General features: G+C 57.3%; 6 protein-coding genes across 6 annotated transcripts; 2 read left to right on the top strand and 4 right to left on the bottom strand.

The window, feature by feature from the left end:
* Positions 1-92: 92 nt before the first annotated feature.
* Positions 93-3,293, bottom strand: SLS55_008942 (uncharacterized protein; the record flags this gene model as incomplete). The annotated part of the gene is made up of 1 exon (XM_066780347.1): positions 93-3,293. One exon carries the CDS (start codon positions 3,291-3,293, stop codon positions 93-95), a length of 3,201 nt encoding a protein of 1,066 aa, XP_066629576.1.
* A 7,365-nt stretch (positions 3,294-10,658) lies between these two features.
* SLS55_008941 (uncharacterized protein) lies at positions 10,659-11,023 on the bottom strand (the record flags this gene model as incomplete). Its single annotated transcript, XM_066780346.1, has 2 exons — positions 10,659-10,756; positions 10,885-11,023. The coding sequence occupies 2 exons, from the start codon at positions 11,021-11,023 to the stop codon at positions 10,659-10,661; spliced, it is 237 nt and encodes a 78-aa protein (XP_066629575.1).
* A 4,261-nt stretch (positions 11,024-15,284) lies between these two features.
* CDC4 (SCF ubiquitin ligase complex subunit cdc4) lies at positions 15,285-18,799 on the top strand (the record flags this gene model as incomplete). Its single annotated transcript, XM_066780345.1, has 3 exons — positions 15,285-15,728; positions 16,271-18,613; positions 18,668-18,799. 3 exons carry the CDS (start codon positions 15,285-15,287, stop codon positions 18,797-18,799), a joined length of 2,919 nt encoding a protein of 972 aa, XP_066629574.1.
* Positions 18,800-20,022: 1,223 nt separating this feature from the next.
* On the bottom strand, positions 20,023-23,074 carry SLS55_008939 (putative NRPS-like protein biosynthetic cluster; the record flags this gene model as incomplete). Its single annotated transcript, XM_066780344.1, has 5 exons — positions 20,023-20,138; positions 20,188-20,364; positions 20,420-22,170; positions 22,220-22,765; positions 22,938-23,074. The coding sequence occupies 5 exons, from the start codon at positions 23,072-23,074 to the stop codon at positions 20,023-20,025; spliced, it is 2,727 nt and encodes a 908-aa protein (XP_066629573.1).
* Positions 23,075-23,550: 476 nt separating this feature from the next.
* On the top strand, positions 23,551-24,846 carry SLS55_008938 (uncharacterized protein; the record flags this gene model as incomplete). Its single annotated transcript, XM_066780343.1, has 2 exons — positions 23,551-24,253; positions 24,308-24,846. 2 exons carry the CDS (start codon positions 23,551-23,553, stop codon positions 24,844-24,846), a joined length of 1,242 nt encoding a protein of 413 aa, XP_066629572.1.
* A 1,004-nt stretch (positions 24,847-25,850) lies between these two features.
* SLS55_008937 (uncharacterized protein) lies at positions 25,851-27,887 on the bottom strand (the record flags this gene model as incomplete). The annotated part of the gene is made up of 3 exons (XM_066780342.1): positions 25,851-26,098; positions 26,147-26,493; positions 26,548-27,887. 3 exons carry the CDS (start codon positions 27,885-27,887, stop codon positions 25,851-25,853), a joined length of 1,935 nt encoding a protein of 644 aa, XP_066629571.1.
* Between the last annotated feature and the right edge of the window lie 32 nt (positions 27,888-27,919).

Below are 27,919 nucleotides of genomic sequence, written 5' to 3'. Positions count from 1 at the left end.
ACATCAATGAATCCAATTACCGCAACCAAGGCCACTTCATAAAAAAGTCATCATGGGAGAAAATTAAGGGGGGAGATCAATATATCTCCAAATCAACCGTAGAACTCGCCGCGAGAGCCACCGAGGCTGCTCCACGCAGACAGGACGTCATCGCAGACGCTGCTCCTCTGCGCAATAGCAGCGCTGGACATGGGCGTCACGGAGAGCTTGTCGCCGGTATCGCTTTTTGCGCCACTCTTGGGGCTGACGTGGCTTGCAGTGCTGTTCTGCCTGCTCACGCGTTGCTTTGACCCAGAAGTCGACGAGACTGAGGTGCGCGAGCTGCCCAGGATATGCGAGGAGCGCGATTTGCGGACATGACTGATGACCGCGCCTACGTCAACCTCGGCATCCCAATCCCACTCTGCCTCACCATGCCGAGTACGGCTTTTGCCGGATGCCGCAGAAGACACCGATTGACCATCATCCTGTTGAATGACTATTCCAGGTTTGGGGAAGGCCATTATCGAGGATGTGCGGGGCGGGACAGCAAAGTTGTTGGAAGCTGCTGTTTGTCTGACCGGCTCTGCACACGGGGCGACGTTGGCGCCGGAGCTAGCAGTACGCCGTCTGCTATGGCTACGAGACCGGTCAATGCCCTGCGCGCCTTCGTGCTCTTCGGTATTCTGGGCAACTAGACCCTCGACCTTCCGCGCCCTGTCTTTGCCCTTGTGGCCCATGGTGAAGTCAGACGGATGGTGGTGGTGGTGAGCATTGTGAATTGAGTCCTGGTCAGTGCCGAAACTGGCTTCGCTACCACCAATGGAGCTGCCAGCAACCTTGACAGGAAGCTCTCCGTGGGGGCCCGGGCCGGGAGTGACAGGAGAGGGGATGGTGTCCGTGTGCGAAGCGGTTGCTGGGAAATTCGGAGAGTCAGGTGGCGAAGGGAAGACCTCCAGTGGAGAGAAAAGAGCTGGAGATAGTTGCGGGGCCTGCGACATGATGCGCTGTGTAGCACGCGAACGCGGTGGGGAGAAGAACGAGGAAGTCGATGCAACCGAGCTCGACGCAGGAGACCTGAGTAGCGCTTCATTTGCCATGGGCGGAGCGCGGTTCTTGTCCGAGCGCGATGGCGGCGGTACGTAAGTCGCGTTCGAAAGTGTCTCCAACGTCGCAGAAGAAGCCTCGGTTTCCGTTGTAGTAGCCTGGGAGCGCAACGACCTCTTCGAGTGTCTCCGGTCGTTCTCATGGAGGGTTTGGTTGCTCGAGTAATCGGAACCCGGGCTGTCCATCGACATATAGTGGTTTTCGGCCTTGATGGCTGACCGGTAGCCGTCCGTGAAGCTCTGCTTTGCCATAGCTGCACGCTTCCTTCGCATGAGTTCCAAGAGTACCTCCTCCTCTTCAGTGACAGCCATGAGCTTGTGGCCCAAATGTCTCGGCTCGCTTTTGGATGTCCTCCCACTCATGATGCTACTGGTGTCTTTGTCGTCAAAGGAAGCGTTACTGAAGCTCTCGGCGTAGCTCTGTGCATCGTCCTGGTCCTCTGGGATTGCAGATACCTGTCGAGAGTGGCGGGACCCCCGTCTACTCCTCGAGTTAGAGTGTCTCGGGAGAAGCAAATTCGTCTGACTGGAGGCCGCAGTAGTCGGGGACAGCATGATATCAATAGTGGTACCGGTCCCCGAAGACTGTACACTGGTCCCTGACGCCGAAGTCATGCGTCTCCCTGAACGGTTCTGACGTGGTCTGATGTCGAACGCCTGGGCCCGACCAATCATGATCTCGCCTTCGGACTCCGTGGACATGGCAAGGCTGTCGCGGATGAGCGGAAGAGTGGTACCGCTGCTCCTAGGATCGCTTTCGTCTTCCGATGAAGAAAGCGACAGGACGCTATCACCTTTCAGGTCTCTGCCCGACATCTTGCTCGTATTGGTCCGTGCCGTGTTATGACTTGCGAAAGAATTCTGACTCGGTTGACCCCGGACGTGAGGCTTTTCAGAAATTCGGGCATCCATGCCAGTATGGTAATTGTCGGCGTGATGCCAGTAGTTCTGGGTTTCGGCGGGCGGGTCGACCGGATATCCACGCTTTGAATGATACGGGCGATCCGCCGCAGAGGTACGCTCGTCCGTTGGGTAGGATGGCTGCTTAGAGGCAGCCTTGTTGTGTGAAGCCTTGCGGCCATGTCGAGAGGGTGAGTCCCTTCGTCGGTGATCATGTGGCGATGGCCGATGCTGTGGTACGGATCGAGATTCTTGGGGCCTCACACTCGTTCGCACGGGCGCTGTCTCCTCCTCTTCTTCCTCCTCTTCCTCGTCATCACTTATACCGTCAAACCAATGCTGAATGCCCGGCGGAGGTCTTCGCCTGTTGACCTTGGCGTTATCAAACTGAGACTTATAAGCACGGTCCTTGGCAGCCTGGGCTCTCCCTTCACGAAGGGTGTCACTGGTCCTGATGCTCGTGAGAGAAGGTGCTCTGTCTCTATTAGAAGTCGACGAAGTTGGGGAGGTGAGAGGCCGCGAAAAATGTGTCGAGGTACTCGACATGGCGGTGGGGGAGTTGACGAATTTTGTAGGGGACAGCAGTTGACGATCCTTGCTGTCCTTGGACTTGGGGGCCTTGGGGAACAGCTTGGACAGGTCGAGGCGTGCAGGAACCTTCTTCTTCTTGCCCGAATCTCTACTGCCGCCAGAGTAGTCAAGGTCGCCACTGCGGACGGAGCCGTGCTGACTTTCCTGGCCCAGGCTTTGGGACGAGGAGAAGGCAGGGTGGCCTTTGCGTAAACCGCCGTCGCGCATGGAGGACATGGATGTCTTCTGGGAGACATGGTTGGGCAGCCTGTTGGCGTCGTAGTGCGAGCGCATGGTGGAAGAAGAGCCTTGAGAGTTCAAGTGTCTGCTATAGGTGGAGCTGGTGACGGAACCAGCACGATCCTTGCTGCGGGCGCGCGATTGGTCCTGGTGGAAGCGGGGATGGGGTGGTACGAGGTGGCCGTCGTCCGTGTAGGTCGAGCCCTTGCGTTGGGCGGAGTCCTGGCTGGCGTCGGACAGCGTGATGCTCATGTAGCTTTTCTTGGTCTCCAGCGAAGGCGTGGCGGAATTGTTGCGGGGGGCGCCGCTGGCCGATGAGTAGCTCCCCTGGCGGTGGCCGGGCAGGCCGGTGCCCAGGAGACGCTCTGCTTTGCTGGACGGCTGATAGTCATAGTCGGGGGCGGCTTGAGAGTCCTGGTGGGTGTCCCGGTCCCGGTCCCGGTCGCCATGGGCACGGCGGCCGGGCAACGGGAAGGCGAACTTGGAGGCACGGCCCATTGGGGCGGAGGAGAGACGAAGCTGGAGTCGGACTGGGAAGAAGCAAGCAGGCAGGAAACGAGCGTGTAGATATCAAGACCAGATCAGGCGCTGGCAGTGTTTCAGCAGGGAGCAGCGGCCGTTGCGCGAGTCGGGGCATACATACGGCGACAAGAGGTGCATTTTCGCAGCCAGGGAGGGCTGCTTCTCGAAGGGTGACACGGCAGTGGTCAGGCTCGAACGATGGGTGCACTCGGTGGCGGCACAGCGCACATGTCTTGGGGTGTTTGGCGGAGGGGGACGGCGGCCGTGGAGAGCGGATGGACCCTCGACCCAGCAGACAGGATGCGACGCGCTTGGACGCAATCTGACGAAGGCGGAAGCTAGTCGCGCGGCAGGGATGGGCGGCGCGGTGGGGATGCAGGCGCAGGCGCAGGCGCAGCGCAGGCGCAGGACCGGGTGCAGAAGCTGCTGCTTAAGGGCGTGCGGTAAAGCTGCAGCTGGCGCTCAATGCGCTGGCGCGGTGCCTGTGTGCCTGCAGCGGAGGAGCAGCGGCCGGGGTGCTGGGCGCGGGCCTGATGCGCGCTGGATCGACGGGCACAGGGCGGCAGGGCTCGCAGGGCTCGTCGCGGCGCGGCGCATTGAGAAGCAATAGAGCTCGAATGGAGCAATATACCTGCCAGCCGAACACGCCGGCTCTGTGTGCCCGGGTTCAGGGGCGTGCAGACGCGGATCGCCGCCGTCCAAGCGCGGCGCTTGCTGCCCCTGCTCCCGCCTGCCAGGCCCTTCCCTGCGCCGCACGATGCCGTACCACCTCCAGAGCTCTCTCCCAGCCCCGAAGCCTGCCGCGACGCCCGGCCAGCCGCACGCCAGCTGCTGCTAGGTGCACGCCGGCCCTTGCCTTAGCACCAGTCCGCCCACGCTGATTCGACGCTCGCCCTGCCATGCCCGCCTGCCCGGGTCCTGTCGTGTCTGGCCCGGTGCTGCCGCCGCTGCCATCTCGCGACCACCCTCTGGCCGCTGCTCGTCGACCGCCAGCACGCTCAGGCGCAACAAAGACCATGGCCGCCTGTCGTCGCTGCGGCGAAGATCGCTGCCCGCCGAGCTCGAGTCCAGTGCGAGTGCGAGCGCGAGCGCCGCCGGAGTCCCGCGTGCAGCGCGATCCTCGTATGCGAAATGACGCCGCCGCCAAAATTGTCGCCAGCCACTCCACAAATCCAAATCTTTGCATGGCTCTGGCCCACGGCTCGCGTGGCAGAGCGAGGCGATTCTCGGCAGCCTTCGGCCGGCCAGATGCCAGAGAGGCGCTGCCGGAGACGCCGCCACAGTGGCAGCCTCTGCTCAGCACCAACGGCCGCCTCGTGCCCCTGGGGGCTCGCCGTGCAAGGACAAGCACAAGCTTCTAGAGAGCTTCGATTGATCATAGCACGCCTCCTATGATCCTCGACGGGCTCGATGGCCCATAGCCCCGAGGCAGATCGTCTTTGCGCGTCAATCCCACTTTGCTCCGGACAGGGATCCTCTCACTCGCAGATGCTACTGGCCATGACGACGCCATGGACGGCGGACGTGCTCTCAGCTCATATCCATCCAGCAGCTCTTCATTGTCTCATGCTCCTTTTTTCCCCACAGTCCAATGCCTCGAGCCCGATCTGGCGCTCCCCACGTGCGGCCAAAGATGCCGGATCGGGCAACCTCATCTTGTGTGCGGGAAAAAGAAATGCTGATGAGATCTATCATCGGACTACATCATGCCCGTTCGACGTCAGTCATTAGCGCCATCAATGCAATATCGTAGGTCGCCGTCACATGCGCTACGATGGAAAAACAAACGTCGTTCGAACCGTTCGTTCCCCCGAGCACCCTATTGCTGCAACATCTCATCCTCCCGCCGTCTGAGTCGCCGCCACTGGATTCCGTCAAACGCGGGGCACCGCGCCAACCTGTGTCGTTCCCCATGGTTGACATTTGTCTCGCCCTCACCGCCCGCCCACCCGTTCCACCACCCCCTGCCCAATGTTCCACGACAGCACGCATACACGCGACTCTGCATGCGCGGCCAAGCGCTCTGCGTAAACCACCACTCCGTTCTGCCGCAGCACCATGTGGACATGAGGGCGAGGTTGCTCCGGGGCCCCCACCTTGCTCGTCCTGCTTCTCAGCGGCCCTCTTACCGGATGCATCATGATCTTGCTCGTCGCCAACTTCCACATCTCTCGTCCGCAGCCTCCGCATGCCTTCCCACCGACACGTCATCTCCACGTCTTCGTCTTCGCCTGCAATTACTCCATCTCTTTACTGCGGCGCTCCACTTTATCTGGATAGTCGGATGGCCCCGTCTCCACGGTGATGGTCCTCCGTGGTCAGCGTTCCTACGATATCATCTATCTGCCGCCATGGCGGGTTTCACCGCTACAGTTGCTCGCTTGTCGGAGCCCTGCGGTCATCAGCCCGTATGCAGCGCTCCATTCCGTGGAAATTGCCGCTGACTCTTCTACATACGAAGCATGAGATGCGGACCTTTGAAGCGAGAATTGGAGCAAGGCTGGCCAACCTAGTTCTTATTAGCCGAACAGGCGCACTGAGCAAAGTCGACGGCACCTGCACACGTCCAGCAATTGTGCCTCGAACAATGCTTCCGAGTTCACCCACAATATCGTATTGCACTGTTGTTCGTCGTCCTGCCTGTGCCCATCTTCACAGCCTGACGATACGCAAGAACGTTTGACAACAGCCAGCTGCCGAAGTCCGGTGCAAGGAGACTGCCTGTTCATCGCATGCAAACGTGACAAGACTGCGGTCTGACAGCTGCAGTCTATCCGTGGCTTGCTTTTCGGCAAAGTAGAGGTCCGTTGTCGAGGCGGACGCCATGCGTAAGCGTCGCAGATGTCATTTTCATCCATGATCCTAGGTCTTGCGGCTGCAGCATGGGCTCGCTCGACCCGGGAACCGTTTTGGCGAGCTCGTGTGGAGATTGAGCCTTTATCGCTCTCGCGTGCTCCATCGCCTCGTACGACTCCAACACGCCTTCCAACTGACCCAGCATCGTACCAGTAGTTCCTTTTTCTCGAACCACATTCCTCGATGCGGCAGGTCCAGAAATAGCTATAGGTGGGTGGTTATGATAGGGAAAGGCAACAAGTGTTTCAACCAACGAGATCCTAGCTCCCGCTTCGTTATCCGAAAGGGGAAAAAACAAAACCACTGACCGGTCAACCGACCAACAGCGTGTCTCCGTCCTCCGAACACACAGACCCGCACCTCCCGTGCTGATCGTCGGCTTACATAGCCACCACGCAGACCTCACCAAGCCCCCAGCGCCCCATTTTCTCAAACAACGGTTCCTTTCCACGTTTTGCGCGCGTTGCGCGCGTCGCACACACGACGGAGCCCGGTGGATACACGACCGAACAACAGAAGAAAAGGGAGGCAAGAAAAGCAAATTGACAGGACCCTGGCACGTTGCTGATCAACTCCGGTTGCACGCGCCTTCATCGTCAGGGTCACGCAGCCCAGACTTCGGATGTTCGCAGACCACGCGCTTCTATCACGACCAACAGGCTCACTCATGCAATGCCGTCACCACTAGTGCGCAATAAAAACAAAAGTGAAGAAGCCAAATTACGATGTGTAAGCCTCTCACTTCCTCCCCGTCCTGGCCACCCGGTTCTGCCATCCCCTCGACGAGAGCCCCATATATAGTAAGGACTTTATATGACTAGCCGAGATTCACCGGCAATAGCGAACAACGGCAAAAGATAGGCAAAATGCGCTCACCGACATTCTTCAGCAATGCTCGCCAGCTGTTACATACGCACCCTTTCCTTTCTCCTTTTTTTTTTCTCTTTCATCATGATTCACGGTGCGTGGTTTCCAGGTACCTGGTGACGGGATGCGCAAACGCGCGCGCAAAGCCGTGGGCCTGGCTTCCAGATCCCCACATCTCGGCATAAGTCCCACCAAAAGCTTAACAGTACGTACAAGATAGGACCATGAAGAGGTTGCAAACGGCAAGAGCTCCGGCGCCCCATGCTTCCCCCTTCCCCCGAATGGATGCGGTCGGCAAGGTTGGTTGCTTGCAAGTCAAAACGGAAGGCGCTGGCGTGTTTCAGCGGCACCCCAAGGCATACCGAGTACGCTACATGCCGGAGCCAACACCTTATCCACGACATGGTCACGGTCTTTTGGACTCCAGAAATAGTCCACCCCAGGAATTTGTCACGAACAAGGATGATGGCGGGGCCGGCGGGCATCGAACAGCTCAAAAGGCCATCAGCTTCTTGTCAAGACATGCTGTAAATTTACATGGGGTGTTGAAACCAGCATCGAGATGCTATCGTCATTCTTGAGGCTCCGTGCTAGAGAAGCTAAAAAGCTGAATAAGTGAATAATGGAAGAAGAGAGGATAAGCTTAGTGCATGATTCATTCCACGCAACCAAGCACTGCAAGCAGATGCGAATGTGATAGCTGTGTGAAAGCCGGTTTCTGAAACGTCGGTTTCGGAGGAGCAGACTTGTTGCCCTCACTACCGAACACCGAGCAACCGTGACTAAATCCTGGCCGATCTCAGGATCCGTCCGTCCGCGTTCGTCCCTGTCGCGTGGGCCCATTCAACGCCTGACCACACGCTTGGGACCTTGGGGGCCGCCCCTTCGTGATGGTGAAACGCCCGAACTCTTTCCCCTTTCCTTCTTCGTACGTGGCCCTATCATGCTGCGCCGTGAGACGTCATTTCAGAGCCCAACCCGGTAATCGCATACTCCTCCCTACGACGTCAGGGTTAGCACGACGGGACGCACCGCTTTATTGGGCCTTCTTTCTGGGTACCTAGAAGAAACCTCCGTAGGTGCCACCGAGTCATGAGTCCCGTATGTCTTGTCGCCGATCACTTTATTCTCCGAGCCGCTTCATGAGACGCTAACAGTGGAAAGTTCGTTCGTAACCCCGTTGCGGGGCATTCGTGGGCAACATAGAGGGTTCATCACACGCTTTCCTGGAAGACCTGTGATGATGGCGATGACGCGGCGAAGTGCAATCACACGTGTGGCTTGCATCTCGGAAGTATACCAGTCGTCCGTTATAGCCAACCCTACTGCCACTTCGCCGCGTTGTTCGGAATGAGCCGGACCAAAGCGTGGAGCTTCTTCTCATGCCCGCGCTTTGCGAGCTCCATCACGGCCGGGCGCGTCTGTAGCGAGTGGTTTAGCCGACGCTGATTCGATCCATACACGACCATGTAGTCAGGGAGCTCAGAATGCGGCGGCAGCTCCGTGCGCGGAGCGAGTTGGCAAAACTGCAAGCCGCGCGAGATATTAGCATCGCTAAACATGCACATTGCTGGCTTTGGGGAGAAGAGAAAAGAAGGAAAGAAGAAAAAGAAGAAGGGGAAAGCAATACCATTCCCACAGCGCTCCCCAGGCCCACCTTGGCATCCGTGCCTATGACCGTCCCCTCGCCCACCAGCGCGGCCTGCACCACCGCGCTGGCCTCGACGACCACGTTCTTGTCCAGCACCACGCCCCGCCCCTGGCCGCCCTCCAGCTCCGGGATCCCGACCGTCGCCTTCTCGTACACGATGCAGCCCTCGCCAATCACCACGGGCCCGTGCAACGACGTGATCTTGGCGTTCGGGTGGACGACCGCCCCGGCGCCGATGGTGATGGCGTGGTGGCCCGTCAGCAGGGCGTGGTTGGCGACGATGGCCGACGGGTGGATGGTCGCGGGCGCCCGGGGCAGCGATGACGACGCGCGCTTGCTGGTTGCGGATGCCGACGTTCGCGAGGTGCTGGCCCGCGAGGATGATAGGTGTTGCGAGGACGACATTGTGGAGGCGGGGGGGAAACGGGCAGTCTGGATGCTACGTTGGGCGGCCGGACTTGGTGGTGACGTTGTCGTGTGTTTTGGCCGCGCGAGTCAGAATCGTCCACGCGATGTCACGGAAGCATGTGACGTGCAAAGCAAAGTTGTTGCCGGTCGCTCGAGTTGCAAACCGAGAAGACGTGAGATGGATTCAAAGTAAGCCACCAAGTCAGGATCGATTGAACCCGTGAACTGTTACCAAGTGCTCACCTTTCCAATAAAGAAATCCAACCGATCAAAAACCCTCGGGTTTTACACTTTCAATGTTTTGGTGATAGCATAGTTCCGGAGCTTGCTCTACACACTGACCGACCGTATCTGTTGTATGGGGTTTGTTGTCGCAGTCTATACATAGTGTTCATCATTGGAAGCAAGGTAAATCCAGTGAGCTTTGATAGTCCTTACACTTGAAGGAGATACCGAAAATCTTCAGAGCTAAACTTTCCTCACGCTTCAGCATCATACAATCCCCTGAGGCTCGCACTACAACCAGCATGATCTCTCCTCCCGTTCAACACTCTTCTCCGCAGAATGGATAGTATAAACAGCAATCTTCCCAGCAAAGTCCACATTTCAAGGCCATCAGAAGCAACACATGGCCCAGTGTAGAGTATCAGAAGCTACCCGAGCAGATCAACGATACTTCGGCCAACCTAAAGCTGCTGTCCAGCGCATTCAAAGATCGGCGCTCATCCCACGCGTGAAGACCATAGGAGACGCATGGTTGATGCGTTTAGTCGGACGGGGGGGATTCAAGCCGTCTCCTGCATGCTTCAAGGTTCTTTTTCTTGAGACACCATCCTTGGTACCTCCGTGCAGGTCGGGTTGAGATCGGGGGCGCCGTTTGTCAGGCTCAAGAAGAGGAGGACGGTCAGTGAAGTCTGCGCGCACGGCCGGTGATTCCCTCAGTTGACCTATGTACGAGGGCTGGGACGGCCTAGCTGTGAAATCATTCAATCTCGAGTCAGCGAACGAACTCACCAGGTCGGTTGAAGCAACTTACCGCGACCTCCTCGACCGTCTTCCAAAGCGGGTTTCGTGGAACGCTGCGCTTCGCGGCCTCGTTTGGCAGAGTCATGATCCTCCGGAGCATACTTTACCGCTCAGTTAGCTTCAATGTGTGTGTTATCAGTGGTATTCTTTTCTTTTTCTACTCACGTAGTCCTCGACATTGTAAAGCGGGTCAAAGAACTTATTCATCATCTCTGAACGCTCTGGCGCTGTTGTGACGACGCGGTACCGAGAACCCCTCGTCTTGCCGAAGGCGCTCTTTTTGCCGGCGTCGGGCATAATTACTGCCTTCTCAGATACAAGTCTTGCGAGCACATCAGAAGCAGTTTGGAGATCGCATCCTGAAATCTGCGTCAGCTCGTATGATGTGAAAACTAATTGCAAATACTGACCTCCAAGTGCCTTTGCGAATGATGTTTCGTCGTGAAAACCATTGTCTTCAATAGTGCGGATGGCTCTGCGAAGGAGTGTGAAGCCTTTGAGCTCCTTGAGCCTTCTTCGTGCTCCGCCAGCTTCTACAACGGCCTCCAAGCAGTGATAGCACGCATGTTGGTGAGGGATCCGGGGATCTGAGGCTCCTTGGAAGCCATAGCAAGAGCAATGCTGCCAAGTACTACACCAGTCACAATAGATCTGGTCAAGTTAGATTAAAGACCTCATGACTCCTTCGGGAAATCAAACTTGCCATGTTGTCTTCCTCCTCATGGTTCCATCCACATTGACACGATATCTCATCTGTACTGCTGATTCTGTTCTTTCCAGATTTGACATCCAAGTCACCTGTACCTCTCGAGCCCTTTTTCTCGTTGAGCTCGTCGACCTTGGTTTGGGTGAGCCTCAGTCTGTTTTGCTTTTGAGCTTTGGCATTTGAGGCTTCCATGGTTGCACTTTTGTGTCCCACAATCTGGGTGTCGTGAGCTTGGGACTCTGGTTTTTGCCTCTGTACGATAGAATGTTACCATAATGATAGGGAACCCCCTCATCTGTAGACGCTCAAACTTACTAAGTCCTTCAGCGCAATTCGTTCTCGTCTATCTTGACTATCAAGCCCCGCGTGACTTGCGTTCCGCTGAACTGCTTGCTCCTTGAAAGCCACGTTGGAAACCTGAGTGCCTTGATGTACGGAAACGCGGTCCTGTCTTGAGTTTTCTGGGACATTGTTGAGTGTCTTACTACTTGTTGTATGAACTGCTGATGGCGACTTTCGCACAGATATCATCCTGTAGGCCTCTTTCCCTTGCGATAGCTCTGAAAAAGTGGTGGCCTGGTCAGGGTTTCTTCTTGTCTTTCGCAAATCGAGCAAGCCACCTGGTGTTTGCCTTGCGTTCTCTGCATCAACATCCTCCTGAACGATGGTGGGCTCTGCTGTCGGTACCTCCAATTCTCGTGATGGTGCTCCGTAACCGTCGTGGAGAGCATTCGAGTTCGAATCCACCAAGGGTGAACCAGATTGAGAGAGAGCTTCCCGGGTTCTGACTGGTGATTTCTGACTAGCGAGCCCTGATGCTCTTCGGGGAATCTCTGCGAGACGACTTGTATTGAAAACTGCTCGGCCTTGAGGTGATCCTTCTGGTTCCATGGTCCGAGGGACTATATCAGATGTGGCTGGAACCGGTTCAGAGTATATCAAATCAGACTCAGGAGGGATGGCTCCATCACCCTTATGCAACCACTGCATATGGGAGATGCTCATGTTGACACTGCGAGAATCAGTGATGTCGATCTTACATGAAAGGAATATCGAGCTCACTTATGAAACCCTCCGCTGTAACTGTCCAGTTGATGGGTCTGTTTAACCAGCTCATCGTTCTGAGGGAAACTGACGGCAGCCGTCTTTGGTGAAATGAATCCAGGGGCTTGATACTCAGCCGGACAGTCATCCGTGTAGAAAAGTTTTGGTTTGAAATACCGTTTCTCTGGGACTCGAATGAGTTTGGGATCGCCAATTCATGTTTGAGAGACTTACCCGGAAGCTCTGGGAGATTATCCACGTATGTCGAAAGACTGCGGATGAATTCTGCGAGACCAATCTTCAAATTCACAAGGCTAAGACGCTTCCCCTCCGGGCCTGTCATTTCTATTCCGCTCACTGCATTGTCGGCGGTTCCAGCCGGGCGATGATAACTGAAATGCAATGTGTGTGTCTCCAGGACATTCTCCTGGCGGTCAGGGTCCGCGAATATCTTCAATTGAAAGGCACGGAGGAAGCCTTTTCGGATAGCATCGAACGCACCATCTTCCTAGTCGGAGATCAGCAAGATAGTAGGCTTGAGGTAGTGAAGGTAGAATGAGAAACATACAATGTAGTCCATGAACGTTTGAGTCTTGGTATTACCCCCTCTCTGTAGCAGGTGCATGGACTGAGTGTGGTCGTTATGCTTGGCCTTCATGTTGCCGGTCTTCCAACTTTCGTATGACCATGGCTCGGAAGACTCAACATCGAAGTGCGTCAGCCGGAAACAAGCGGGGTGGATCAAATCCCTGGGCCAGCATCAGCGCACGTAGATAGAGGAAACCTCACAGTATCTACCTGAGGTGGAGGATCGAAGAGATCTGGTAGACATTAGTGACGCGAATGAAGCTGGGTGAGGAGATGGGCTACCGAGGCTAGCAGGAGCGACTGCGTGAGCTCTTGACTCTGCTGCTGCGAGACGACATTCGTAGTCTCTGTTGCTGTGGCCTGTTCCTGAGCCTGTTCTTGCTCCTGTTCCTGAGCCTGTGCCTGTGGCTGCTGCTGCTGCTTCTGCAACTTCGGTTTTTTCGCGCGAGCCCTGTTTGTCTGACCTGATCTCTTCTTGGGCATCTCGAGGGCTGCGCTGCACGGGGTCCGGTCAGACGTGTGAGTGGTGGAACAAGCAGGAGTCTGCGAGATGCGACTTGTTGACTGAGTGAGAGGGAAGAAAATACGCGGAAAACTGTAAGTGGCGAAGTGAGTCTACGGGCCGGTGTTGAAGCGAGGCAGGACACTTGCGTTGAGGAAGGCGCGGCCAGGAGGAAGGCGCAGCCAGCGCCCTCGGTTGTGGAAGGCCCACCAGAATCGCTGCTTTTGCTCTACATAATATTGTAGGCTGGATGTAGCTGTATCATTGAGCTGAGGACAAGGCATGGTGGGTTCTGCTGTGAAACTCTTGCATCTGCTCGGTCCACTTCAAAGGTCATTGACAAGAGGCCATTTTTCAAACACCACGGCCAGATTCAGTCAGAGGCAACGCTTTTCGCTACCACTAACTCGAAGCTGGACGAACGTGATAGCAGTCGCCTTTCTGACAAAATTTGGAGTATTTGTCTAATTTACTTTGCCAGTCCAGGTCCGTTTGGACGCCGGATCCTGAGTTTCAAGATGGATGTGCCGGTAAACAACTGCCGCCGCCATGTTCTTTGCTCCTTTCTAGGGCTCCTACTGTGGCAGGTAAATAGAGGTGAAGTTGACCATTTTGCTGGTTGTGCCTTTCGTCTGGTCGGCATGCGGGGCGAGCAGCGCTGTAGATTGACTCGCAGAGACAAATAAATGCATCGAACGAGTTGCAAGATTGTCATGGCAGATAGGACGACAGCGCACGGGTCCATGACGCTGCACCGTAATATGTCGTTGGGAGAAACAGCACGGGACAGAGAGTGGCTAGCCGGTGCCTGGCTCCGGCCGGGGGATGAGCGGCTACGCAGAGGGCGAAGAATGCCTGTGCTGACGTGCGTAGTAAGCAGCAATGCACGGTACGAAGGGCTGCCCCAGGCGCTCATCAAAAGCCGAGCTTTGTTTTGGCCATCCGATCGCTTCGATTCCCGATCCTGAACCCATCGAATCGTCATGCTGAGGGTGCCGCGAATGTCGCCTCATCATGCCGCCTATCTCCTCACGACTGCCCTGTTGTTCGGCGCATTGCCTAGCTACCACAAACAGGGCGCGGTTTACCGTGGCCAAGTTATTGATTGCAAAGAAACTTTCGGCTTTAACGTACGGACGGGCACGAGTCGTGTCGTCCGAGGCTGTGACGACATCGGTAGGCAGGCAGCTTCTGGAGTCAGCCAGGACGGGAAGGCGAGTCGAATTCTCCTCACATCTCCTGCCGAACATCACAAACGCGGGTCGTTTCTCCCTGGACGTCTGCTTGGGAATCTGAAACGCCTCGGTTTCTGCACTTTCTGTCAATGCTGCACTGGCGAGTTTTGTCGAAATCTGAGGCTCTGCATCACATCCTCGACACTGAGTCGCGTCGTGCTCGTGTGCGACAGGGGCTCTCGGTTATGCAACTGTTACGAGATGGTTTTCATCTACACTTGGAGTGACTGTCGCCGAGGAGAAGGTTGTGAGTGTAGAAATGCACTGAAAAATTCGACGTGGCAATTCAGGAACAAGCCCTGTTGGGCCAGAACGTGGGGAAACCCAATAGTGATGATCGGGCATTCCGATGGCGACGCGTCGGACGCGTGCAGGAACAGTTACAAGCAGAAAGCAGCGAGCAAGAGTGGGCGATTACGGCGTCTCGGCATGTGACAAATCGAGCATTCCGCCAAGGTGGCACTCTTCATGCTGTGCCACCGAGCAGAGCGGCGGACGGCTCTCGCTCGAGGGCGTGGGCGATTGCTTCCCCAGGGCGCACACCGGAGGGCGGGGCGAGGGGCGGATACGGAACAATATATGCGTGACGCGCAAAAGCATCGTCTCTGGAGGTGGCGGCCAACACCACTGTCGGCTGGAAAGCTCGGGGCAGCAGCTTAGGTTGTGTCCTGCGCTGTCGCCTCATCAGCCGGCCCGGCCTTCGCCCTCCCAGCCGCCAACCCCTCTTCCGGCCACCTTGTGCCGCACACAACATCCGTCTTCCCCCATACGTGCTGGCCTCTCGACTCTGCCCCAAGCCCGTCGTCCCGCAGTGCAGCCCTGTGTTTTGGCCGCCCGCATCGCCATGACCGAGTAGACTGACGACACACCCCAACTTCGCCCCTGCGCACACCAGCCTCACGACGGCCCATTACTCCACTCGGCATCGCACCCACTTGCACGCACTGCGCGCCTGCACGCCTCGGAGCTGATGATCAGTGCGGCCCAGTCTCACCGCGTCGCCGGCCCCAAGTTTGCTCGTCCTCCTCGCCGCCCGTAGTCCGTGTCACCCTCGCGTTCCGCCTCCCACTCTCCTCCCGCCGTCATGGATGCCGCCTCCACGCTGAGCGGGCCGGCCACATCCCAAGACTCGTCGGCCTTCTCTCCCTTTGCCTCGAAGGCCGCTGTTCCGCCGTCCACCTCGCCGTCCGCCAAGCCTTCGAAGACCACCACAGCGCCTGCCATGCCTGCCCACCAAGAAGTCTCGAAAACCGTCCAGACCGAGGTGCTGGATCCTTGCGCTGCCCTCGGTCAGCTCTCGTACGCCCCTACGACCCAGACGACCGTTGTCACAACCACCACCACCACAACAACGTCCTTCCCCCCCTTGATTCTCAACGCCCCTCGCCACCTCCGCGAGCGTGACCCCAAACAATACCCCTTGGCAGCCTCTCCCACGCCGCACGCAATCAGGGATTTTAGCTTCAGCATCGGAGGGAGACAGGCTCGCTTCCATGAGGCGGACGATGCCCAGAGTACTCTCGACGAGGTGTGTGCTCGAAGCTGCTGACAGACTCACGTTGACCCGGAACGTGTTGTCTGTTTTGACAATGTATAGCTAATTCGAGATATCATCAGTATACCCAATACTTTGCAGCTTTGCAATCTGCCAACGGCACCATGTCGGCATTGCAGGCCTCAGAATCGAAAGTCGACGATCTGAGCCCAGCAGCGAAGAGGAAAGCCATCACCGACGCGCCAGGATCTCCTGCTTGCAACCCCAAGAAGCGATCTGCATCGCCCGTGTCAATCGCCGAAGCAGCTGAGCTAGCTAGTCTGTCCCGCCGCAAGAGACCACGCCAAAATATGCCTCGGTCCGCTGCTGGCTCGGCGGATGTTCCCCCTCTTACCCGCAATAATTCCTCCCAGGCAGCACGATGCCTCGATACAACAGCACCCGCTACACCGGATACTGATACGGGTAGCTCGGGACAGTTGAAGATACCCAAGGTACGGGCAAATTTGAGAAGACCTGGCTCAAGGGCAGGAACAATGCGGGACCACCCTGTTCAGCGATTATCAAGCTTGCAGAACATGTCAGAAGAATGGCGGTCGCAGAGCAGAGACTCGGGGTCTCGCACGTCGAACGATGGCTCAGCAGGCTCAAAAGAGTCAGCTGATGCACGGGATGCTCAATCTGCTGGTTTAGGGATCGACGAAGCAATTACAGGGGTTTCAGCCACCCCGCCTATTGCCGAAACGGACTTGGAGCCCATCGTACCAGTCGAGGAGGAACCTGAGAGACGCCCACGCACCGCACGTCCTAATTCCCTCCAGAATCTTGCCGCGCAGGACGCTAGCCTTCCAAGCCCCTCCCTCTCTCCGATCACAGCAGCCGCTAACCTAGCCCATCATGCAAACTTCCCGGGCATACATGGAGCTGAAGATGATGACGACGAGAACGATGTCTCAAGCCTGGACATCGAGCGGGAGAAAGGGGAAGAGAAACTGGATCCGACGAGTCTGGAACTTGACTTGAAGCGCCAGGTGTCAGCCGAGTCCGCATATGCTCTCAAACGCGAGGACAACGACCAGGAGGTTGCCGGACCGACAATCATGGACATTCCAACCATGGTTGACGCTTTCGATGCCATGCCGGACGATCTAAAGACGTACGTCATGTACCAATTTCTTCGACGTTGCGCCAAGCCGACCCTACACTTTGTTGCCAACACTGTCAACCCTGCGTTGAAGATCGACTTCCTGGGTCTCCTTCCTTTGGAGCTGAGTTTGAACATTATTTCGCATCTCGATGCGCGAAGCATGTGCAGGGCAGCGCAGGTGTCAAAGAAGTGGCGGCAAGTGATAAACTCGGACGAAAAAGCATGGAAAAACTTGCTGGACAAGGATGGATACGTGCTTCCTGAGGGCGAGCTTGAGCGTGCTATAAGAGAAGGCTGGGGTTGGCAGTTCGGCCAGGATAGCTGGGAGCGGGATCTCAGTACTTCGTCGATGCTGGGTGCTGTATCAGACAGCGAGACTTCTGCTCTGTCGTCGCCCCAGAATGCTCTAACTATCGCCGGCAGCGCACGCCCAAAGCGCAAAGCATCGAGCAAATACGCCACCAGCAGCAACAAGAAACGCCGCACGAAAGGGCCGAGTGCATCGCCGTCCAAGCCGCGGCCTCAGACCTCGGGTGTGCTGTCATCATTTGCCTCCGCACACGGGCCGATCGCTTACGCCAACGCTGCTGCCTTGGCTGTCCCGAACCCCACCATTGGCATCTCCACCCTAAGAAACCTCCATCTGTTCAAGTCTCTCTACCAACGGCACCACCTCATTCGGAGAAGCTGGATGGATGTCGACACGAAGCCCAAACACATCGCTTTCCGCGCTCACCAGCGGCATGTGGTGACATGTCTGCAGTTTGACACGGACAAGATTCTTACCGGGAGTGACGACACGAACATCAACGTCTACGACACGAAGACCGGTGCGCTCCGGAACCGTCTCAGCGGACACGAGGGGGGTGTCTGGGCTCTTCAATATTGGGGGAATGTCCTGGTATCAGGCTCCACAGATCGCTCAGTGCGCGTGTGGGACATCGAGAAAGGGAAGTGCTTGCAGGTGTTCCAAGGCCACACGTCAACCGTCCGCTGCTTGGTGATCCTTCAACCGACCGAGATTGGCAAAGACGCGGAAGGAAAACCTATCATGATGCCCGAGCGTCCGCTCATCATCACCGGCTCCCGTGATTCGAGCTTGCGCGTTTGGAAACTGCCAAGCATCGACGATCCTTCCGTCTTCCAGACAGGCGCCCCGACCAACGACCGTGAAAACCCGTACTTCATCCGCGCTCTTACCGGACACCATCACTCGGTTCGTGCCATTGCTGCTCACGGTGATACGTTGGTCAGTGGTTCGTATGATACGAGCGTACGGGTCTGGAAGATATCTACGGGCGAGGTCTTGCATCGTCTGAATGGCCACACGCAAAAGGTTTACAGCGTTGTATTGGATCATGCCCGCAACCGATGCATCTCTGGTTCCATGGATAACCTTGTGAAGGTGTGGTCACTCGACACTGGCGCGTGCCTTTTCAACCTTGAAGGCCATACCTCGCTCGTGGGATTGCTTGATCTCTCACACGAGAGGTTGGTCTCGGCTGCCGCTGACTCTACGCTTCGCATCTGGGATCCTGAAAATGGCCAATGCAAAGCGACTCTGACGGCGCACACGGGCGCAATCACTTGCTTCCAACACGACGGCCAGAAGGTCATCAGCGGCAGCGACCGTACTCTGAAGATGTGGAACGTAAAGACGGGCGATTGCGTTAAGGATCTCTTGACAGACCTGAGCGGCGTCTGGCAAGTCAAGTTCAACGAGAGGAGATGTGTCGCAGCTGTTCAGAGAAACAGTTGGACATACATTGAGGTACGTCATCCCTTTTTTCCCTAGGCAGTGCGACATCTCACTAACTCGCAATAGGTGTTGGACTTCGGTGCCTCTCGTGATGGTGCTCCCGAAGATCAACGCGGTCGTCGCATCGTCGTTGATGGTCGCGGCAACGAGATCCAGGACGTGGATGAATCAGCCGAACCTGCCGAAGCTCAAGCATAATCTCTCAGTCTCTTTCTCTTCACACTTCCGGAAATCCTTCCATTCGACAGCATAAATTACTCGGTCTTGTTTCTTTTACTTCAACTTTATACCCAATACATGGTTATGACTTTCACGCGACCTATAGGTCGCCACAGCCACTTATCTTGTGGACGCCTGCGCAGGGTTTGGTTGTCCAACAGTTGGTGTCGAAGTCGCTGGTACTCGAAGTTCTGTTAATTTTTGTTTCTTTCGCTACGACCACGTTGAGATGCATGTTTTGTTGCGCGTCGCCGTTTTTCCACACCTTTCTTATTTTATTTGTCGGCATCCGGAGTAGATAGGAGGACAGGCTTTCAGTTTCCATTTCCAATCCGTTCGCTACGCAATGTAGCTGGGAAGATGGACTATATAAATACCCACGATCAAAATTCATTAAAAAGCTTTCTGGAGTCCGCAAAGATTACACAACCATGCTTCTCTTGACCAAGCTCGCGCTTTGTTGCTTCCGGCGCGGAGACGACGGTGACTACTATGTCGAGAGTTCTTCTACACGAACCGTTCCTCCCTCCACCTCTCCAACCACAACCTCACCATCCCCTCATCCACGGCCCTCGCGCCGCGCACGCTCGCGGTCGCGAACTCGACGCCCTCGCCATTCTTGCCTCCTCCTTCGCCCTCGCCGTTCCTCGCTGCCACCGCGGCGCTCTGATGCTCCGCCGGATCTGCATCCGCTCCCGCCATGTCTTGGAAGAAACCGAGGAGCTTCAGGCCCGGGACCGTTTCCTCCTCCCCGTCCCGTCGTCGCCTTTCCTCGTCTCCTCCCTCGGCGGCCCTTTCGAGCATCGCCACCCAGTCTCGCATGCTGACCGTTTCGAAAGCGAGGGAGGAGGAGGATGATGAGGAGGATGAAGAAGTTATCGCGGCGAGGACGGACAGAAAGTTCGACCAGGATATCGTGGATGGGTTGACGAGGTTGTGAACGGTGTAGTAGGTAGAGGAGGGCTCGATGGTGGTGGTGGTGAAGAGGGCGGAGGCGACGCTGGAAGCGCAAACGTCCACGGGGAGCCAGTTGACGGTTGTGGAAGGCAGCGAGGGCAGGGCGTGCAGGTGTTTGAGACCGGTGGAGAGCATGATGGGCCACCTGTTTTGTCGGGTGCGGGGCGTGAGATTAGTCGCAACGATGACTTTTTTTGGAGAAGAAGTGAAAAGGGGAGCAACGAGAGAGTGTTAAGCAATGGAACTTACATTTCGGTGCTGTTCCAGACGCCGAGGGAGGAGTGGCCGCAGAGCTGGCCGACGCGGAAGAGTTTCACGGGCACGGAGAGGGCGGCCGCGTAGTGGTGGGTTATCTTCTCCACTGTGGGCGGATGAGTTTTGGTTCGGAGCATCATGAGCGTGAGACTGACCTATGAATTTACTCTGTGCGTAGCCCGTGTTGAGCGCCATCAGCGGGTCATCCTGAACCGGGGCTTCTGGTATCATCTGCCCGTTTGCCGCCTGTCCCATGCACGCGGCGACACTGCTCATAAAAGAGAACAGCTTCTGTGTGCCAGTGTAGCAGAACGAAAGCAGATTCATGGTGCCTGGGTCAACATCAGTTCAAAGATGAAGTGGAGGTTGTGCTGGCTAAAAACATACCCTGCAAGCAGTCTGCTTCAAACATCTCAACGCGCTGGTTGAAGTCCATCTTCCAGGCATTATGGATGACAACCGTGACCTCGCTGAGAAGCCGGCCGTATTCCTCGGGTTCTAAGCCGAGCTTCTCATCCTTCATGTCATACGGCACTGCGCAGATCTTGCTGCTAGCGTAGATCTCCTTCGCGTAGCCTTTCTTTCGCAGAGCTTCTTGGAGTTTTGCCTGAGGGTCCTGCCCGCGAATGGCACAGTACACCTTCTGGACGCCCGGCATCTGAGCGAAGGCTTCCAGCAAAGCGTTCCCCAGGGCTCCGCTTGCCCCCGTCAAGTAAATGACTTCGCCTCCTGTGCTTTGTGGGGCCGAGGGTCGAGGTCGAGAAGTTGCCCATCCGTCGACGACGCCCTTGTACTCCTCGGTCTTCTTTGCAATCCACGACAGTCTCTCCTTTTCTGCATCAACCGCATCGGCATTCGACGTTCTCGTCAAATAGCCATGAAGTTTCGTCAACGACGGATGCTCAAAGATGAACATGAGCGGGAATGCGCCAAAGCGCCTCACGAGCCTCGACCGGAGCTTGACGGCTCCCTGAGAATCGAGACCCAGATCGTAGAAGCTCGTCTCCGGCTCGATATCGTGCACCTCCCTCTGGCAAATCTCCGCCACGCAAGCCCTGATGAAGTCGACATCGGACATGGCGCCGTCCGCGCCATTGACAGCACCGTTGCCATCATCATCGCCACCGACGGACCCCTGTAGATGCCTCTCATACATCTCCTCCACCCGCTCGCCAAAGAGCCTCCACGCCTCTTTCCGCCGCACGTTCCCCTTGGGCGTGACGGGCAAGCTCTCGCCGGGGCCCAGCACCAGCAGCAAGGCGCGGTCGATGCGCGCATGGCGCGCGGCGGCCTCGTTGCAGCCGCGCACCGCCTCCCACACCTTCTCCTCGACGGCGGCCGCATCTCCATCCACACCACCCCTCGCTTGAGGCGCGACCTCGACGACGGCCGCGACGCAAGGCTTGCCGGTTCCGAAGACGGCGGCCTTCGCGATGACGGTGCCGCCGGCGCCACCGCTCTCCTCGAGCGCCGTCTGCAGCGCCGCCGCGTGCGTCTTCTCGCCGTTGTCGAGCACGAGCACGTCGTCGGCGCGGCCGAGCAGCTCGAAGGAGCCGCTGCCGTTGCCGACCTCACGGAACAGGTCGCCGGTGCGGTAGGCGTCGGGCGCGCCGGGCGCCAGCCACAGCTCGGCCGCCAGCTCGAAGCCCCTGTACACGACGCACTCGAACAGACGGTCAGAACCGCCGTCGCCGCCGTTGTCCAGCGGCTCCATCCGCACGAACGGCGACTCCGGGTACAGGTTCCGCACGCGGTAGCAGTGCGGGTTGTCGCGCGTGTGCGGGATGGTGCGGAACGGGGGCCCGATCTCGGTCGAGCCGTACGTCGTCTTGACGTTTGCGCCCAGCTCCGTCAGCGTCGCCAGCAGCGACGGGGGCAGCGGCGCGCCGCCCGGCTGGAGCGCCTTGAGGGCCGTCAGCGGCGTGAAGTCGTTGGTGGTGGCGGCGATGTAGGCGTGCAGGTCGGCGATGACGCTGGGCGCGCAGTGCAGGCAGTCGGCTGGCCGGCCGAGGGCGGAGAGCGCGCGGAAGGCGGCCAGGATGGCGCCGGGGGCCGGAGGCCAGTTGGCTGGCGGGAAGGTTGTGGGGAGGCCGTTGGGAAGGCCGCTGAGGGCGATGGAGATGCCGGCGATGTGGAAGCTGCGAGGGGTGTGAGCTATGGCTTGTGGGATTGCTGAGGCAGGCTTACAGTGGGAAGCAAAGGTACCAGTTCTCCACGACAAAGTCGGGAAAGAGCCGATACATCCTCGCAATGAGGCACAGGCTCCTGTTGGTGTGTATGATGGGCTTGGGCAGCCCCGTTGATCCAGACGAGTGGATGATCATAGCCTGAAGGTTCCATTCATCGTCTGTGGAGAAGCCCTTGGGATCTTCTCGAATAGGACTTTCAAGCGTCTCCAACTCTTGCAAAGTAAGCAGAGGAGTGTGTGGGCAATGACAAGCCTCAGCCGTGAGGACGGCTGCGTTGGTTTGGTCGGCGATGATGCCAACGGCGTCGCATACTTGGAGCAGGTGATCTCGCGCTACCGAAGCATTTTTGTTGCTCAACAGCAGCACTCGAATGTGTAGTTTGACGAGTGCGATCTGGGTCACCAGGTAGGCGATGGTGTTGCCCGTGCCCAACAGAGCTATAGTGGGCTGCCGTGACTGCTCGTTCGCGGCACTGATCTCCGACCGGAACTTGACTGAATAGTACGCGGCTGCGGCGGTGACCAGCCTGTCGAACGTCTCCCAACTGGTGATGGCAAATGAATTTCCCAGTGGATGCAAAAAAGCCGCCTGCGAAGGCTGTGTGGTTGCGTTGTGTTTCACCAATGCGGCCAAGCTCGTGAGCTCTGGATTGGCGAACCTTATTTACCGTGTCAGCAGGACAGACCTCCAAGGGTGTAAGAACTTTAGCAGTGTACCTCTTGCTGTGCGGATGGCCGTGCAGGTTCCACAATTTCTTCAGACTTTCATCGGCATCCTCTGGAGGAAGAACGCTGGGGTCGGTGATGGGAGGCACGGAATCTGCCGCAAGGTCTGCCAATGCAACAGGCGCCATCTTGATTGAAAGATAACAGATGGAAAAGGGTTGAAGGAGGCAAGTACGTCTCTATTTACAAAGTCAGAATTGCGTCAGGCTGCGCTCCGATTGCTCAACACGGTGCCGCCCAGCTTGCAGCAGAGACTGTAACACCCGCTTTTTTGTGAGAACCGCTACTGGCCAGAATGGAGTTCGGCCGATCGAAAGGCTAGTGAGGGTCCCCGCATCGTGTACAACCTTCTCTTGGGGGCTGATACGCAGTTGATAAGTAGCTCTCGGCTTATCGCCCAGCTACCCGGGCGATAGGGCAACCCTGCCCCCTCGTCGACACCCCGGCACCAAGTGACGGCCCGACACTGTACTTGCAGTAGCCGAGGGCTCATCAAGGCCTGCGATAGTGTCGATAAGGTTTGTAACCTACAATCAGTGCTCAAAAAGTCGCCAGTTGCCCTGTTGATCCGGGACCCCTTCAATTCTCCATCCGAGCAGAGGCAATGGGTCTTCGAAAGCGCCTCGAACTGTACTCGGACAACCCCGAGCTGGGCACGGCGGGAGAAGGCCCCGTGTCCAACAAGGACCTCGACCCCGTCCCCTTGGGTTCGCCGCAGCGGACATGGACGTGGCCCAGTCTGCTGGGATTCTGGGTCGCTGAGGCCTTTTCCATTTCCATGTATCAAGGTGAGCAGAGCAGCATCCCAGCACGAACAACAACTGACAAACCAGTCTCGTCGACGTCCGTTTCGAAAGGGCTGAACCCAGGCCTCGCCATCCTCGCCGTCCTCATCGGCCACCTCATAGTATGCATTCCCGCCATGCTAGACGGCTACGTGGGCTGCGTCTTCGGCATCAACTTCCCCGTCTTCACACGCGCCAGCTGGGGCATGCGAGGCTCGTACTTCGCCGTCTTCGTGCGCGGCGTCGTCGCCTGCATTTGGTTCGGCACCCAGTCCTTCCAGGGCGGTCAGTGTCTTCAGATCATGATCTCAGCAATCTGGCCGAGCTTCAACAACTTCCCCAACCGCCTGCCCGAAAGCGCCCACGTTACCAGCGCCGAGCTTCTGTGCTTTTTTCTCTTCATCATCGTCCAGCTGCCGCTGCTGTGGCTGCACGTCTCCAGCCTTCGGTACATGTTCATGGCGAAGACGGTTGTGATGCCGGTATTTGGCTTGACTCTGTTCATCTGGGCTCTCGTGGCCGGTGAGTGCCATCCGCATTTCCAAGTGCTTCTGCTGATGCTGACTCGAATCAAAGCTCACGGCTTCGGTCCCACCTTTTCGAAGCCTACACAGATCAAGGACGGCACGCCGGCCGCCGTCGTTTTCTTCCAATGCGTAACAACCGCCATCGGCCCCAAGGCGACGTTGGCGCTCAATATGCCCGACTTCACCCGCTACGCCAAGTACCCGCGCCAAGTCTTCTGGACGCAGGCCGTCGGCCTGATCGTGCTCGTCACCATGTGCGGTGTCCTCGGCGCCACCGTGTCGTCGGCGGCCGAGGTGATTTACGGCGAGGTGACGTGGAATCCGCTCGAAGTGGCCGTGCTGTGGAACAATCGCGCGGCTCAGTTCTTTGCCGGTCTATGCTGGGCCTTCGCCGTCATCGGAACGAACATTTCGGCGAACAGTGTCTCCTTCTCGAACGACCTGGCGCTGTGGTTCCCTAAATATATAAACAACCGCCGCGGCGCGTACATCTGCGCCATTCTTGGAATATGCGCCGTCCCGTGGAACATCCAGTACAAGTATGTGCACACAATCCCCAGAGGAGAGGCTTCGAGCAGTCTTTACTAACAGCATCGTGCGTAGTGCAAAGTCTTTCTCTTCATTCCTCGGTGGCTACGCGCTGTTTCTTGGCGCCATCGCCGGCATCATTTGCGTGGATTTCTGGATTTGCCGTTCGCGGCGCCTCTCAATATCGTCGCTCTACAGCACTCGTGGCACCCATTGGTATACCGGCGGGGTGAACATTCGCGCAGTGGTTGCATTCATCTGCGGGATCGCACCGAACATGCCGGGACTGGCAGCTGCTTGCGGTCAGAGTGGAGTTCCGAAAGGCGCAACGTACCTCTACAGCTTGAGCTGGTTGGTGAGCACTCTTGTTGCTGGATTCGTCTACTGGCTAGGCTGGAAAGTCAAGCCATTCCCGATTGATGAAACAAGGGAGCTATACATCGAGGGCAGCGAGGCGGGAACATACACGCCGGATACGAACTCGGTGATTGGAAAGGCACAGGATGCGAAGGTGACGACGGATCCTGGAGTTTAGCTGGTTCCAGGAAGCAAATGTAATGTAATGAAATTGCTAGACCAGATCTGAGGATCGTGAAATACTCAGCTGCAGCTGCGTTACAGCCCAAGATCGTCCCGAGTGGGGGTTCATCACGTCGGCTTTCTCCACCATCAATCTCGCTTCTCGAGTACGCCGACGGAGCCTAGTCCGTGGCTAGCTGACCAGCCTGTTGGTTTTACGGAGGAGATCCGAGCTACACGTGGGCACGCACGGGCAAGAGGCTTGATGGCGACGAAGAAAGGCCGAAGCTCATCCGAAGGCTGAGACTTGTTTCTCCATCACTTTGAAACACTGCGGATGAGTGTCGACTTCGGCATGGTCCGAGTGCGTCAGGCACCGTTGCTCCGGCCCACCGGAGGGGAAAGTGATAGCATTGACCGCGCGCTGGATACGGGTGCGATCGACAAGCCATGAGACGCACAGGCGCGAGTTGCCCGAGCACCGGCCACATGAGGCACAGCAACAAAGGGTCCTGGTCCTAGCAATGTTGCACAATGTGGGCGTGTCATTGCTTTGTGAAAGCTGCCGATGCGGCTGGAGACAACTCCACAAGCTGATCCAATCCGGCGACGTACATGGCGTCTAGCCGCAGCAGGCTGAGGTTTAGCAGATTGCAGCTTCTCGACTTGATCTTGAGGAGGCTGCGCCATCTGTTGAGCAACGTAAGCGATTCCTGCGCGTCAGCTTCTGTCACGGACGACGCAAAGAGCAACACCATGAAATTGCTGGCAATTGCAAAGTTCACTCGTGAGTCTGTTCCCGAGTCAGTTGTAATTGGCGAGGGTCAAGCAAAGGACATACAGGAATGCCAGAATGCCTCGAGATGGTGCGTTTCAAGGCCCGAGAGGAAGTCGTACATCTCACGCGCCACGCTGATGGCGCCTGTCCGCAATGCAGCTCTTGCTCCAGGAGATGCCTCCGAGATCTGGGGTCTCAAAAGGGCACGGAAGATGGTGACCTTGGCGGTGATATACGCGAGCCGGAGGCTCCCGTTGCCGTCTAGGTCTTGCGATGCAGATACTCGCGAAGGCTGGGCAGCGACGAGTGGATGTGCTTGGGACCATTCCGCAAGCGCTATCCGGAGCGGCTTCGCTGCGTCGAAAGTTGCTTCCAGCGATCCGGAAAGATAGCGCGTGACTCTGAGGGAACTAATCAAGCGTCAGGATCCCATGTGCAAACCCATGCTCGGGGAGTAGTCTTACAACAGATTCGACTGTATTTGGGCAACGATCTGCGTTAGAGATACCAAATGCAGAAAGTGGTCACAGAGAACGAATTGGGTTGAACCTGCATCGCCAAAGTCGTCCTGACTCAGGGGCGCGACATCCCAGTCATCCATCTGGATGTGCGAACTCCGTCCGAAATTCAGGCTGAGCCACTTGTCCTGGACGTATACGGCCCATGCAAGACGTCGTCTGAGCCGTTTCTCCCAGTGTGGAATGGACCAGCTTGAAGGATCAATGTTGAGCCCCAGCGTTTGGGCGAGAGCGAATATCTCGGCCATCATGGTCCACTTAAAAGGGGTGTCGGCCACGTGTCGGTTTGTCGGTCGACGCTGCACAAGGAGCAAGAGGGTCTGGACTATAGACAAGGACGGGGTATGATATTGGGGAAGTGCAGATTGCCAGGACAGCTGAAAGAGGTCGTCGGGAGAGGGAGGCTGGTAAACGTCGACGCAGAGCCTGTCATCAAAGACACAAAAGGGCAGTGCGTGACCGTAGATTGCAGCCAATAAACATGTGGGGATAGCGTCAGGATCGCAATCCATCGTTTGAACGATGCGCTCGGAGGATAGGACGGGAAAGTACGGCTGGACATAGCGAAAGAACCTGCGGAATGAGCTGTGGTGTCCTGAACATTCCAAATCACTGACAGCCGGGAGAAGGAAAAGCAGGGAAAGTACCCACAATCTAACAAGTCTCTTTCCCACGTCGTTCTCGACCATTGCTGTGACCTCGTCCCGGATGGCCGACACACTCTTGCCAAAATCGCCTGGCTGTGCTCTGCTAGCCAGGTGATTGTCTTGCACCATAAACTGGACGGGCACCCCGCCGCTCAGGCCGACATTCCTGATGCTCAGCTGCTGGAAGGGGCATTGGTCGCTGTTGTCGAAGCGGTAGAGGCGCAAGAGATAAGGGTCCGACTCGCCGCTCAGACCGACGATCTGCGCATTGTGGCTCGTGTCGGCATCCAACGATGAGGGCTCACGGGGAGGATCAGGCGCGGGGTCAGAGGCGAGGGGAGGGGCTGGGTCTGGGGGCGTGGAGACAGGCAGCAGTCGCGAGGGAGCGGGCGAGGCGGCAACAGGCGAAGTCGGCAAGTCGGTGTAGGCGTCGTGGTCAGGGCTGCACCTCCTGCGCTTGGCGGGGTTCTCAACGAAAGTGCATGGCTTGCCGTGGCGGGCGCAAAGCTCGCAGGGCGGGGCGGCTTGGAGCAGGCAGGCGGCGCGCTTGTAGCGGCAGAAGTCACAGGGGCGCCTGCTCCGGCTCTTGTACGGGCGAGCGCGGTCGTCGGACTGCTGGTCGGCCATGGACATGGACATGGAGAGGCAGCATGGTGCGAGGCGGGAGGGCG

The sequence above is a fragment of the Diplodia seriata genome (genome assembly GCF_021436955.1).
Source record: "Diplodia seriata strain FDS-637 chromosome Unknown scaffold_9, whole genome shotgun sequence".
NCBI lineage: Eukaryota > Fungi > Ascomycota > Dothideomycetes > Botryosphaeriales > Botryosphaeriaceae > Diplodia > Diplodia seriata.
This window is presented reverse-complemented; position numbering and strand designations above follow the sequence as displayed.